At 36.5% G+C, this 12,500-nt stretch overlaps 4 protein-coding genes, 3 non-coding genes and 1 pseudogene across 7 annotated transcripts in view; 4 read left to right on the forward strand and 4 right to left on the reverse strand.

Annotated features, from left to right (window-relative positions):
- Nucleotides 1–229: 229 nt before the first annotated feature.
- Nucleotides 230–2,323, reverse strand: LOC122647880 (acetyl-coenzyme A carboxylase carboxyl transferase subunit beta, chloroplastic). The gene has a single exon (XM_043841187.1). The coding sequence runs from the start codon at nucleotides 2,060–2,062 to the stop codon at nucleotides 536–538; it is 1,527 nt and encodes a 508-aa protein (XP_043697122.1). The 5' UTR covers nucleotides 2,063–2,323; the 3' UTR covers nucleotides 230–535.
- A 194-nt stretch (nucleotides 2,324–2,517) lies between these two features.
- On the reverse strand, nucleotides 2,518–3,857 carry LOC122647881 (annotated as a pseudogene).
- A 10-nt stretch (nucleotides 3,858–3,867) lies between these two features.
- On the forward strand, nucleotides 3,868–4,871 carry LOC122647886 (ATP synthase subunit beta, chloroplastic-like; the record flags this gene model as incomplete). The annotated part of the gene is made up of 1 exon (XM_043841190.1): nucleotides 3,868–4,871. A coding segment is annotated over one exon (825 nt), but the record flags the coding sequence as incomplete, so codon positions are not given.
- A 1,573-nt stretch (nucleotides 4,872–6,444) lies between these two features.
- Nucleotides 6,445–8,477, forward strand: LOC122647883 (NAD(P)H-quinone oxidoreductase subunit K, chloroplastic-like). The gene is made up of 2 exons (XM_043841188.1): nucleotides 6,445–7,724; nucleotides 8,169–8,477. Exons 1-2 carry the CDS (start codon nucleotides 7,025–7,027, stop codon nucleotides 8,465–8,467), a joined length of 999 nt encoding a protein of 332 aa, XP_043697123.1. The 5' UTR covers nucleotides 6,445–7,024; the 3' UTR covers nucleotides 8,468–8,477.
- A 697-nt stretch (nucleotides 8,478–9,174) lies between these two features.
- Nucleotides 9,175–9,247, reverse strand: TRNAF-GAA. The gene has a single exon. It is a non-coding gene; the product is annotated as a tRNA-Phe (tRNA).
- A 1,381-nt stretch (nucleotides 9,248–10,628) lies between these two features.
- On the forward strand, nucleotides 10,629–10,701 carry TRNAT-UGU. The gene has a single exon. It is a non-coding gene; the product is annotated as a tRNA-Thr (tRNA).
- A 100-nt stretch (nucleotides 10,702–10,801) lies between these two features.
- LOC122647878 (photosystem I P700 chlorophyll a apoprotein A1) overlaps nucleotides 10,802–12,500 on the forward strand; it is a 6,697-nt gene continuing 4,998 nt past the window's right edge. The window contains exon 1 of the mRNA XM_043841184.1: nucleotides 10,802–12,500. This exon is cut by the window's right edge and continues 4,998 nt beyond it. The gene's annotated coding sequence lies outside the window, so the exon portion shown is untranslated.
- On the reverse strand, nucleotides 11,976–12,062 carry TRNAS-GGA. The gene has a single exon. It is a non-coding gene; the product is annotated as a tRNA-Ser (tRNA).

The raw sequence follows: 12,500 nt of genomic DNA on the forward strand, positions 1-12,500 counted from the left end.
ATATATGTAGGATAATCCTATTCTTGTTTTCTTGTCCTTATCTTCTAATAAAGAATAAAGAAAGAGCTTCTTACGAATTCCTGAAGGATTCGTTACAATCCGATCCAACAGGGATTCTTAATAAAGTCAAAATGAGGGTTCTTGGGAGATATAGAAATATGCAAGACTTCCGTTCTATATATTCCTATTCTATATCCTTCTTTATCCTATATTTATTCTATATTTTCTATTTTTGTATTACTATCTTTGTATTGTATATATATATACGTAAGAAATACGTAAGAAGGGAGCGTGAAATTCTTTTATTTTCCTAATTTGGCGTAAGGAAAGATTCACTCTTTTATCCTGTTGATAGAAGGTTCCCGATTACTAATCATGAATATAGGTAAAAAAAAATGGATCTGTAAGAAAAAGGAATTATCCGAAACTTATTCCTACAATTAGATTTTTTGTCACCAAAGAAAGTCCTATTCTTCTTATGACTTTATGATTCCGATAAACTAAATAATTGTTCGCCACAAAAAAATAACTGAACTTAATGCTCTACTTGATTGATTGAAGTTTGACTCAAGGGAAAGAAACCGTGGAGCTGAAATAACTCACTCAGAACGCCTTTTAAAAGATTACGTGGTACGATTGGATCGAATAAGCCCTTATGGAATAAATACTCAGCCGCTTGTGAACCATCAGGTACTGTCTTATTCAATGTTTGTTCAATTACTCTTTTACCCGCAAATGCAATGTAGGCATTGGGTTCGGCAATAATAATATCTCCTAACATACCAAAACTAGCTGTCACCCCACCGGTTGTGGGAGATGTAAGGATTGATACATAGAATAACTTTTTATTTGATTGATAATTATATAAAGCAGAAGATATTTTAGCCATTTGCATCAAGCTCAAACTCCCTTCTTGCATGCGTGCTCCTCCGGAAGCACACACTATAATAAGAGGTAGAGATCTATTAGTAGCATACTCGATCAAACGGGTGATTTTCTCGCCTACTACGGATCCCATACTACCCCCCATGAACTGAAAATCCATAACCCCAATTGCTATGGGAATACCATTTAGTTGACCTATGCCTGTTTGAACAGCCTCAGTTAACCCCGTCTTTCGTTGATAAGAATCGATACGCTCTTTATAAGGCTCCTCCTCTGAATGAAAATCAATGGGGTCCATAGAGACCATGTCTTCATCCATAGGATCCCAAGTACCCGGATCAATCGAAAGTTCGATTCTATCTGAACTACTCATTTTCAAATGATATCCACATTGTTCACAAATATTCATTTTTGCCTTAAAAAATTTCTTATAATTTAATCCATAACAATTTTCACATTGAACCCACAAATGCCTGTATTTTTGATTTATATCGAGATCATCATATCCTTCTCTTATATTTATATTGAAATCACTGCCATTCGTGCTAGTGCTAGTTCTTTTACTATAACTCCCACTTTCACTATTTATTCCACTTTCACTACAAATATAACTATAAATGTAACTGTCACTGTAATTGTCGCTACCACTTGAAATGGAGCTATAACTATCAATACTGATTTCAGAACGAAGATAATTTTCAATGCAACTATTAATGTGATTATTCCAACTATATTTAGTATCATAGGTGTAATGATCGTAGTATTGATTGTTACTGTCACTCTTAGACCTATTATTCAGATAATTAGAATTCCGATAACTAGAAAAAGAACTTTCTAGTTCACTCAGAAAAGAACGATCATTGTCAATCTCAAAAATCTCATTTTCAATATCCAAATATATAGAATAACTGTTCCCATTACTATCCCGAACTAAAAAAGTGTCATCGGAGATAAAACTCCAAATATCCCTGACATCGAATAAATGATCAACATTACTGCAACTAGAACTGTCATTATCACTCCAACTATGAATGTTTTTATCTATATCATTTAGAACGGGGTCTTCACTTCCGCTGGTATTTCCAATAGCACCAAGCCTGTCCATTGATTTACTTAGCCCACATCTGTGTTCTAACTCCTTGTTAGACAATATCGAATTGAACCACCATTTTTCCATAGAGCCTTCCTGCCCCCCTATTTGAATGAAAATATAATAGATGAATAGTCATTCGATGAAAAAGAATTGAAATATTTCATTTCCTGTCGGAATAAACATATAGATTTAATCACTAGGATTATTAATTAATCACGAGTGAGTACTAATACTTACTACTTACTAATAAGTATTGAGTATTGAAAGAATTCTCTTTTGTAGGAATATGGGGTATCGCTTCACTATATAGGATGGAACCCCTTCTTCAATTAGAAATAGAAAGAGAGGTTTCTCCCATGTCGTGTACAAATTCTCATCGAAAAGATTTTCCTATGAAGAATTTATTTTCGTATAATTTCGTTCGTATACGTATAATATTTCTATTGCAAGACGGAAGGAAAAGGGCAATATAGAGGATGGGTAGACGAGGTTGTGATCCTTGGCTCGATCCATAACCCAAAACTACGGGATATAAAAAGATCCACCAATCCCAAGGATCCATAGGCTTAATTATGGATCCAACAATAGAAGCATTTGTTTAGTCTTAGATTTTGTATTTAATTAAGATCTTCTATATCTAGATCTAGATTTGTATAAAGTATTTATCTATATATGCTATACTATATATATGCATAATGTATGCAATAGGATCACATTCTTTATTCGGCCCAATCTTTTCTTTTCCTTTATAGGAAAAGATTGGGCCGAGTTTTATTGCAATTCAATTAAGGGAACAAAGAGTAATTACTGGATTACAAAGTATCCATTGCTGGGAATTCGAATTTGATCTCCTTCCATACCTCACAAGCAGCAGCTAGTTCAGGGCTCCATTTGCTAGCCTCACGGATAATTTCATTACCTTCACGAGCAAGATCACGTCCCTCATTACGAGCTTGTACACACGCTTCTAGGGCTACTCGATTAGCTACGGCACCCGGTGCATTTCCCCAAGGGTGTCCTAAAGTTCCTCCACCGAACTGTAGTACGGAATCATCCCCAAAGATCTCGGTCAGAGCGGGCATATGCCAAACGTGAATACCCCCGGAAGCCACGGGCAGAACACCTGGTAGAGAGACCCAATCTTGAGTGAAATAAATACCGCGACTTCGGTCTTTTTCAATAAAATCATCACGTAGTAAATCAACAAAGCCCAAGGTGATTTCTCTTTCCCCTTCAAGTTTACCTACTACGGTACCAGAGTGAATATGATCTCCACCGGACATACGTAACGCTTTTGCTAGTACACGAAAGTGTATACCATGATTCTTCTGTCTATCAATAACTGCATGCATTGCGCGATGGATGTGAAGAAGTAGGCCATTATCTCGGCAATAATGAGCCAAGGTCGTATTTGCAGTGAATCCCCCCGTCAAGTAGTCGTGCATTACGATAGGAACTCCCAATTCTCTGGCAAATACAGCCCTTTTGATCATTTCTTCACATGTACCTGCCGTAGCATTCAAGTAATGTCCTTTGATTTCACCCGTTTCGGCCTGTGCTTTATAAATTGCTTCGGCACAAAATAAGAAACGGTCTCTCCAACGCATAAATGGTTGGGAGTTGACGTTCTCATCATCCTTGGTAAAATCAAGTCCACCGCGAAGACATTCATAAACCGCTCTACCATAGTTCTTAGCAGATAACCCTAATTTTGGTTTAATAGTACATCCCAATAGGGGTCGACCATATTTGTTCAATTTATCCCTCTCAACTTGGATACCTCTTGGAAAGTTTTAGCATAAGCGGAAGGGATTCGCAGATCCTCCAGACGTAGAGCGCGTAGGGCTTTGAACCCAAATACATTCAATGAAGTAAACATGTTATAACAGAACCTTCTTCAGAAGCAAAAAGTAAGCTCTAGTCATGGTCAGATGAATGAACCGCCGGGAGCTCGTATGAGAGTTGGTTTGACTGCCCTAACTATGGCAGAGTATTTCCGGGATGTTAATGAACAAGACGTACTTCTATTTATCGACAATATCTTCCGTTTCGTCCAAGCAGGATCCGAAGTATCCGCTTTATTAGGCAGAATGCCTTCTGCTGTGGGTTATCAACCTACTCTTAGTACAGAAATGGGTTCTTTGCAAGAAAGAATTACTTCTACCAAAGAAGGATCCATAACTTCTATTCAAGCAGTTTATGTACCTGCGGACGATTTGACCGACCCTGCTCCTGCCACGACATTTGCACATTTAGACGCTACTACCGTACTATCAAGAGGATTGGCTGCCAAAGGTATCTATCCAGCAGTAGATCCTTTAGATTCAACGTCAACTATGCTCCAACCTCGGATCGTTGGTGAGGAACATTATGAAACTGCGCAAAGAGTTAAGCAAACTTTACAACGTTACAAAGAGCTTCAAGACATTATAGCTATCCTTGGGTTGGACGAATTATCCGAAGAGGATCGTTTAACCGTAGCAAGAGCACGAAAAATTGAACGTTTCTTATCACAACCCTTCTTCGTAGCAGAAGTATTTACCGGTTCTCCAGGGAAATATGTTGGTCTAGCAGAAACAATTAGGGGTTTTCAACTGATCCTTTCCGGCGAATTAGATGGTCTTCCTGAGCAGGCCTTTTATTTGGTAGGTAACATCGATGAAGCTACCGCGAAGGCTATGAACTTAGAAGTGGAGAGCAATTTGAAGAAATGACCTTAAATCTTTGTGTACTGACTCCTAATCGAATTGTGTGGGATTCAGAAGTGAAAGAAATCATTTTATCTACTAATAGTGGCCAAATTGGCGTATTACCCAATCATGCCCCCATTGCCACAGCAGTAGATATAGGTGTTTTGAGAATACGCCTTAAGGATCAATGGTTAACGATGGCTCTGATGGGTGGTTTCGCTAGAATAGGCAATAATGAGATCACCATTTTAGTAAACGATGCAGAAAGAGGTAGTGAGATTGATCCGCAAGAAGCTCAGCGAACTCTTGAAATAGCTGAAGCTAACTTGAGTAGAGCTGAAGGAAAGAGACAAACAATTGAGGCGAATTTAGCTCTCAGACGGGCTAGGACGCGAGTAGAGGCTATCAATAGAATTTCGTAACTACTTGGTGCGTCCGAATAATTAAAAGAAGTTCTGTTTATATACCTGTATTCTGCCGATTAAATACAATCAAGTGATTCTGGCGCAACAAAAAAAAAAAAAAGAATTAAATGGAATACGAAGGGTAGGAGGATGGAAAAGATAAAAAATCAATAAAAAGGGTGGGTAGAAAAACTTATTAGATACCGCTGACTCCGGTATCTAATAAGTTATACCTACTATTGGATTTGAACCAATGACTCCCGCCGTATGAAAGCAATACTCTAACCACTGAGTTAAGTAGGTTATTTATCATCACAAAGAGAAACAAATGGGACCATCACATCGATGGATTATAGATCCAATATTACTTCTAAGCAATACTAAAGCAAGGAAGGAGATCGGATAGCTATCATGTCCGATCATGAAATACTTAATCTTGACAAGATAGTTTCTACATGATAAAATATCTATCACAAACGCAAGGGCTATAGCTCAGTTAGGTAGAGCACCTCGTTTACACGCGCGCCAATGTTTTTCAAGGGAATCCATCATGCAATCAACAAAATTGATCTTATTGAGAAATCGATGTCTTACTCTATGAATTCGAGAGAATAAGAGAACAATAGCCTGACAAATATTTGGTTCGGCCCGATTCAGGTGCCAATTTCGGCGCCAAATAAAACCGGCATTGATTTGATAATTGATAAGGTGAATACTCAGCCCATTCAATGTTAGGCATAATGAGTATAGGGACCTCAAAAAAATTTCTTTTCGTCCTATGAACTTTAAGGTGTATGAAGTTTCATATTTGACTCTTTGAGCAGAGCGATAGAGACTCCATTTAACTTAGGTTAATCTAGGCCGGAGGCAGACCTACGTCAAGGTAACCCTTCCCTTCTTTGAAACACTTTGGTATTGCTCCTGGATCAGAAGGAAAATAATGAATCAGAGCACATGGAGCCATCTCGTTATTTTTCTGTCAAGAAAAAATATGGCGGACTAACTGATATTTATATCAGTTGATGAAAAAGCCCAATGCAAAAAAAAATGCATGTTGGGTCTTTGAAACAGTTCGAATCATTTCGATAATAATCAGTTTGATCTGTTTTACCGAGAAGGTCTACGGTTCGAGTCCGTATAGCCCTATCTAAATCTAATTTAGAATAATCAAATTCTAAATTAGAATAATTGAGATTTCAATTGAATTAATTTAAATAATAATTAAATAAATAAAAAAATTGAAATATAATAAATATAAATAACTATAAAAATAAAATTATAAAATAAAAATTTAAAATATTTAAATCTATAGAAAATATATAGATAGAATTCGAAATTCAAAGATAAACTAAAGAAAAAAATGCAATTCCAATTATCTTATTTGATTATTAAATTTTATTTCAATTTAATTGGAATTCCTTTATATTTAGTTTTTTAGTTTATTGTTTAGAAAATATTTTATTTGTATGAAAACGAGAGAGTTTTATTTGTATAAGAACATGTCTATACCATATCAAAAAAATCGAAGTAAGTGTAAATAGGATTCCTTTCGATGAATCTTGAAACAAGACAGGACCGCAGCAAACAAACGAAACTTGGTGGTTCGATCAAAAGTCATTGTTGTCTCGACTAAGCAGTTATGAATAAATTGACATTTCCAACTCGAATGGACTAATCCGGTATATTTTCCACATTCCTAGGAGTGCTTCTATGTTTCTGCTTCACGAATATGATATTTTCTGGGCATTTCTAATAATATCAAGTGTTATTCCCATTTTGGCATTTCTAATTTCCGGAATTTTGGCCCCGATTAGCGAAGGACCAGAGAAACTTTCTAGTTATGAATCGGGTATAGAACCAATGGGCGATGCTTGGTTACAATTCCGAATCCGTTATTATATGTTTGCTCTAGTTTTTGTTGTTTTTGATGTTGAAACGGTTTTTCTTTATCCATGGGCGATGAGTTTCGATGTATTGGGTCTATCTGTATTTATAGAAGCTTTAATTTTCGTGCTTATCCTAATTGTAGGTTCAGTTTATGCATGGCGAAAGGGGGCATTGGAATGGTCTTAGCTCCTGAATATTCAGATAATAAAAAGAAAAAAGAAGAAAAAAATGACATTGAGACAGTTATGAATTCCATTGAGTTTCCGTTACTTGATCGGACAACCCAAAATTCAGTTATTTCAACTACATCGAATGATCTTTCAAATTGGTCAAGACTCTCCAGTTTATGGCCGCTTCTCTATGGTACCAGTTGTTGCTTTATTGAATTTGCTTCATTAATAGGCTCACGATTCGACTTTGATCGTTATGGACTGGTACCAAGATCGAGTCCTAGACAAGCGGATCTCATTTTAACAGCCGGCACGGTAACAATGAAAATGGCCCCTTCCTTAGTGAGATTATATGAGCAAATGCCTGAACCAAAATATGTCATTGCTATGGGAGCCTGTACTATTACGGGAGGGATGTTCAGTACCGATTCTTATAGTACTGTTCGGGGAGTCGATAAGCTAATTCCTGTGGATGTCTATTTGCCGGGCTGCCCACCTAAACCAGAAGCAGTTTTTGATGCTATAACAAAACTTCGTAAGAAGGTATCTCGAGAAATCTATAAAGATAGAATTGGGCCTCAACAGAAGAATCGATGTTTTACTACCAATCACAAGTTTCATCTTGGACGCAGTATTCATACTGGAAATTATGATCAAGGGTTACTCTATCAATCGCCATCTATTTCAGAGATCCCTTCTGAAACTGAAACATTTTTCAAATACAAAAGTTCAGTATCTTCCCACGAATTAGTGAATTAGGCACGATGCTTCTGTGCAGAAGAACAAACTGCGGCTCAATTTTTCATAAATTTCATCGTAAATGTGAAATACTTAATAAAAAATGCGGGAGAAATCAAAAAGATGCAGGGTCCTTTGTCTGCCTGGCTAGTCAAGCATGGGCTAGTTCATAGATCTTTGGGCTTCGATTACCAAGGAATAGAGACTTTACAAATAAAGCCCGAGGATTGGCACTCCATTGCTGTCATTTCATATGCATATGGTTACAATTATCTACGTTCTCAATGTGCCTATGATGTAGCACCAGGCGGACCGTTAGCTAGTGTATATCATCTTACGAGAATACAGTATGGTGTGGATCAACCAGAAGAGATATGTATAAAAGTTTTTGCCTCAAGGAGGAATCCTAGAATTCCGTCTGTTTTCTGGATTTGGAAAAGTGCGGATTTTCAAGAACGGGAATCTTATGATATGTTGGGAATCTCTTATGATAATCATCCACGCCTGAAACGAATCTTGATGCCTGAAAGTTGGATAGGATGGCCCCTACGTAAGGATTATATTGCCCCCAATTTCTATGAAATACAAGACGCTCATTGAATGATAAAAACTAATCTTCACTTCTACGACTCCATATATTAAAGGAAGATTTTGAAGTTTCTAGATCAAATCTAGATCAAACATAGTAAGTGTACGTAATTGGACTCTCATTCGGGATGGGCTAAAAAAAAAAAAAAAAGATCTTTATTTATATTCCCCAATTTGGAAGATATTTATTTCATTTTAATTTAGGATGAGCTAAGCCAATAAGATAGGATGAACCAAAAGAGTTCTGCATCATGAACTTTGTATCGCGCACATTATTTAGAGGGCGCTAGAAAGTCACCTAGACGGAAGTGAAGAAATAGAATATGTAAATACAAAGAAATGAAGATGATTTTTTTTTTTTTTTTTATTTGTACTGTATCTGAAATGAATCTTGTCTATTCCTATCCTTCAACTCCTCTAAAGGTTTTTCAACCAACTAACTTAACTTTTCGTTCGGATATGTATGAAGTATTAACATTGTATAGTATAAATGAACAAAAAAGAAAGAAGAGGAAACAGAATCTAATTCTTTTCTTTACCGATTATATACTCTTTACCCATCTACTATACTATAGACTATGGGGAGACTATAGGGATATATCTCTAGATACCCAGACGGATAAATATGTAGCATAATCATGACTATTAACGAATATGTATGCCGATCCATATCAATGAATTTGTATGAGTATCTATTCTAATTCTAGAAATTAACCATGTGCCAGGAACCAGATTTGAACTGGTGACACGAGGATTTTCAGTCCTCTGCTCTACCAACTGAGCTATCCCGACTATTCCTGACGCATCATCTTCATTCTACTAGAGTTCTTGGGTATATGTCAATTAAAGGACTAAAAAAACATTACAAAGTCTTACCCAGGCCCTGGAAATCTTGGATCTTCAAAAAGAAGACTTTGTAAGTTTCATTAAGATTAAGAGTAATCATATGGATGGTAAATGATTCAGATTCAAAATCGCTGACGAAAAAAAAAAAAAAGAGTTAGGGAATAAACAAACCGGGCCCTTTTTTGGGGGGATAGAGGGACTTGAACCCTCACGATTTATAAAGTCGACGGATTTTCCTCTTACTATAAAATTTCATTGTTGTCGGTATTGACATGTAGAATGGGACTCTATCTTTATTCTCGTCCGATTAATAAGTTCTTCAAAAGATCTATCAAACTGTGGAGTGATTCGTTCGATCACTGAATATTCGATTCTTTGGAATTGATTCCAAAGAATTTTTCCATATTTCATAAAAAAAATACAACACAGACGTGACTCATCATTAATCATTTGATATTCTATTTCAGGACGTATACATACGTATATAGATTTATCCCTCATCTTTGTTTCGATAGAAGGATTCGATTCCTCTACCAACGCAGTCAACTCCATTCGTTAGAACAGCCTCCATTGAGTCTCTGCACCTATCCCGTTTTCTTGCTTTCTGAACCCTTCTTTGTTTTCTGAAAATAGGATTTGGCTCAGGATTGCCCATTTTTACTTCCAGGGTTTCTCTGAATTTGAAAGTTTTCACTTAGTAGGTTTCCATACCAAGGCTCAATCCAATCAAGTCCGTAGCGTCTACCAATTTCGCCATATCCCCCTTTGTTTTGAGGCTAGGATCTTATTGTGATGCCATCCCCTTCTTTTTTTTTTTTTATGCTGCAATCGCTGAATTCATTAGATACCGATTCCTCTATATCGAAAAGGTGTCTCCTCCTATTTGATTTCTCGCCTATCCTCTTTCATCTCTATCGGAGGGCCATTATTTGGTCCAAGTCAGAAATAATTCTATCATTGATCTATCTGCAATTCAATATAGATAGATATATACTATCTAATATCCATGCCTTTCTTCCTCCCATTTTTCCATGCGGTTTGGAATACTCGAACGATCGATTCTTTTTTTTTTTTTGTCCTATCCTCTACCTTTCTGAATGAAACCGAAGGAGTGTCTCATTATGATCTGGATTGCATCCTTATCATTAATTTTGATTACTTATCTTATCCTTTCCTTAGGATCGACCCGCTATTGCTATAACTATGCGATTGCTATATATATATATTATATTATTTATATATATATATATTCGATGAATTCAGAATAACTAATAGTTAAACAGTAGTTTGCTGAATTCTTATGCTATGCACAATTTCTGTTATGTAAGCCTGCTTAGCTCAGCGGTTAGAGCATCGCATTTGTAATGCGATGGTCATCGGTTCGATTCCGATAGCTGGCTTATCTCTATTTGTTCGATTTTTTATATGATTGATAATGTCTACTTTATTTCAAGGAATATTGAAAAGATTTCTTCCATTTTCTCCAAAGGCAATAATCTATTATGTCGTACGAACTTCCAACTATGAATAAAAAACAGATTGGAGCAGTTAGATCTCGACAGAACAAATCGGGAAAAGGACCCTTCACTTCCTATATATACAAAAGAGTCCGGATATTGATACAATTCATCTCATTATTCTTTGTAGTAGAGTACTTCAGTAGATTTCGCTTCGTTTATCGTTTAGTTCAGTCTTAACTTAATTTAGGGTTATTCTATGTAAAATGAAATTTCAATAACAATAAAATAAAAAAAAGAGAGGAGTCTTTATGTCTCGTTACCGAGGACCTCGTTTCAAAAAAATACGCCGTCTGGGTGCTTTACCGGGATTAACTAGTAAAAGGCCTAAAGCCGGAAGTGATCCTAGAAACCAATCTCGTTCCGGGAAAAGATCTCAATATCGTATTCGTCTAGAAGAAAAACAAAAATTGCGTTTTCATTATGGTCTGACAGAGCGACAATTACTTAAATACGTTCGTATCGCTGGAAAAGCAAAAGGGTCAACTGGTCAGGTTTTACTACAATTACTTGAAATGCGTTTGGATAACATCCTTTTTCGATTGGGTATGGCTTCGACCATTCCCGGAGCCCGTCAATTAGTTAATCATAGACATATTTTAGTTAATGATCGTATAGTAGATATACCAAGTTATCGTTGCAAACCCCGAGATATTATTACGACGAGGGATGAACAAAAATCCAGAGCTCTGATTCAAAATTATCTTGATTCACCCCCCCATGAGGAATTACCAAAACATTTGACTCTTCACTCATTCCAATATAAAGGATTAGTCAATCAAATAATAGATAGTAAATGGGTAGGTTTGAAAATAAATGAGTTGCTAGTCGTAGAATATTATTCCCGCCAGACTTGAGCCTAACTAAAATGGTTCAGACAATTTCCCCCCCCCCGCCGAAGGAAATCAACCAAAGGTAAGGGGTTTAATGCGTATTTTTCTCCCATTCATCTATCATAAACGGATCGGCAGGGGTAGGGGGGGTATTTTCATTCCTTGTCCACCCTTTCCGTTGCAGTATTTTCGGTACCACAACCACAGCAATTCGGAATAGAAAATCTATATGAAAGAAAGACCTAACTGTTGGAATAAAGGTATCCATTGTTATTTGATTTGATACATTGCGGTCCGTAACGTGAAGTGAATTGGGTGAAAGTGCGGAAAGAGAGGGATTCGAACCCTCGGTAAACAAAAGCCTACATAGCAGTTCCAATGCTACGCCTTGAACCACTCGGCCATCTCTCCTACATAATAATTATGACCCAGAAACCGAGTGAATAGCGAGTCATTCCTATTATTATAGGTATAGGTACAACCAATCGATTCTAAATATCAAAAAAATAGAAAAGAAAACTTTTGATCAAATCGGATTCCAACATTGCCCATCGATCCCTGTCAAAAACGAACAATTTCAGTGGAAGGTCCACATCTTTTTTTTTTAGAATGAGTCTGGTTTTATGTTATTTCGTACTCTAACTGTACAATTCCTTTGCTTGTGGGATCCTTTTACCACGAGAGGTAATGAGAAGAATTATAGAATGGATTGCAACTATGCCTAGATCACGGATAAATGGAAATTTTATTGATAAGACCTCTTCAATTGTAGCCAATATCTTATTACGAATAATTCCGACAACTTCAGGAGAAAAAGAGGCATTTACTTATTACAGAGATGGTGTGATT

This window comes from Telopea speciosissima, unplaced genomic scaffold, assembly GCF_018873765.1.
Source record: "Telopea speciosissima isolate NSW1024214 ecotype Mountain lineage unplaced genomic scaffold, Tspe_v1 Tspe_v1.0257, whole genome shotgun sequence".
In the NCBI taxonomy this organism is placed as follows: domain Eukaryota; kingdom Viridiplantae; phylum Streptophyta; class Magnoliopsida; order Proteales; family Proteaceae; genus Telopea; species Telopea speciosissima.

Excerpts from the sequence above, each read along its gene's own strand:
- LOC122647883 (XM_043841188.1), top strand. The coding sequence starts at position 7,025 with ATGGGCGATGAGTTTCGATGTATTGGGTCTATCTGTATTTATAGAAGC. Across the intron at positions 7,725-8,168 it reads GCCTCAACAGAAGAATCGAT|CACCAGGCGGACCGTTAGCT; the intron begins GTTTTACTACCA and ends CCTATGATGTAG.
- LOC122647880 (XM_043841187.1), bottom strand. The coding sequence starts at position 2,062 with ATGGAAAAATGGTGGTTCAATTCGATATTGTCTAACAAGGAGTTAGAA.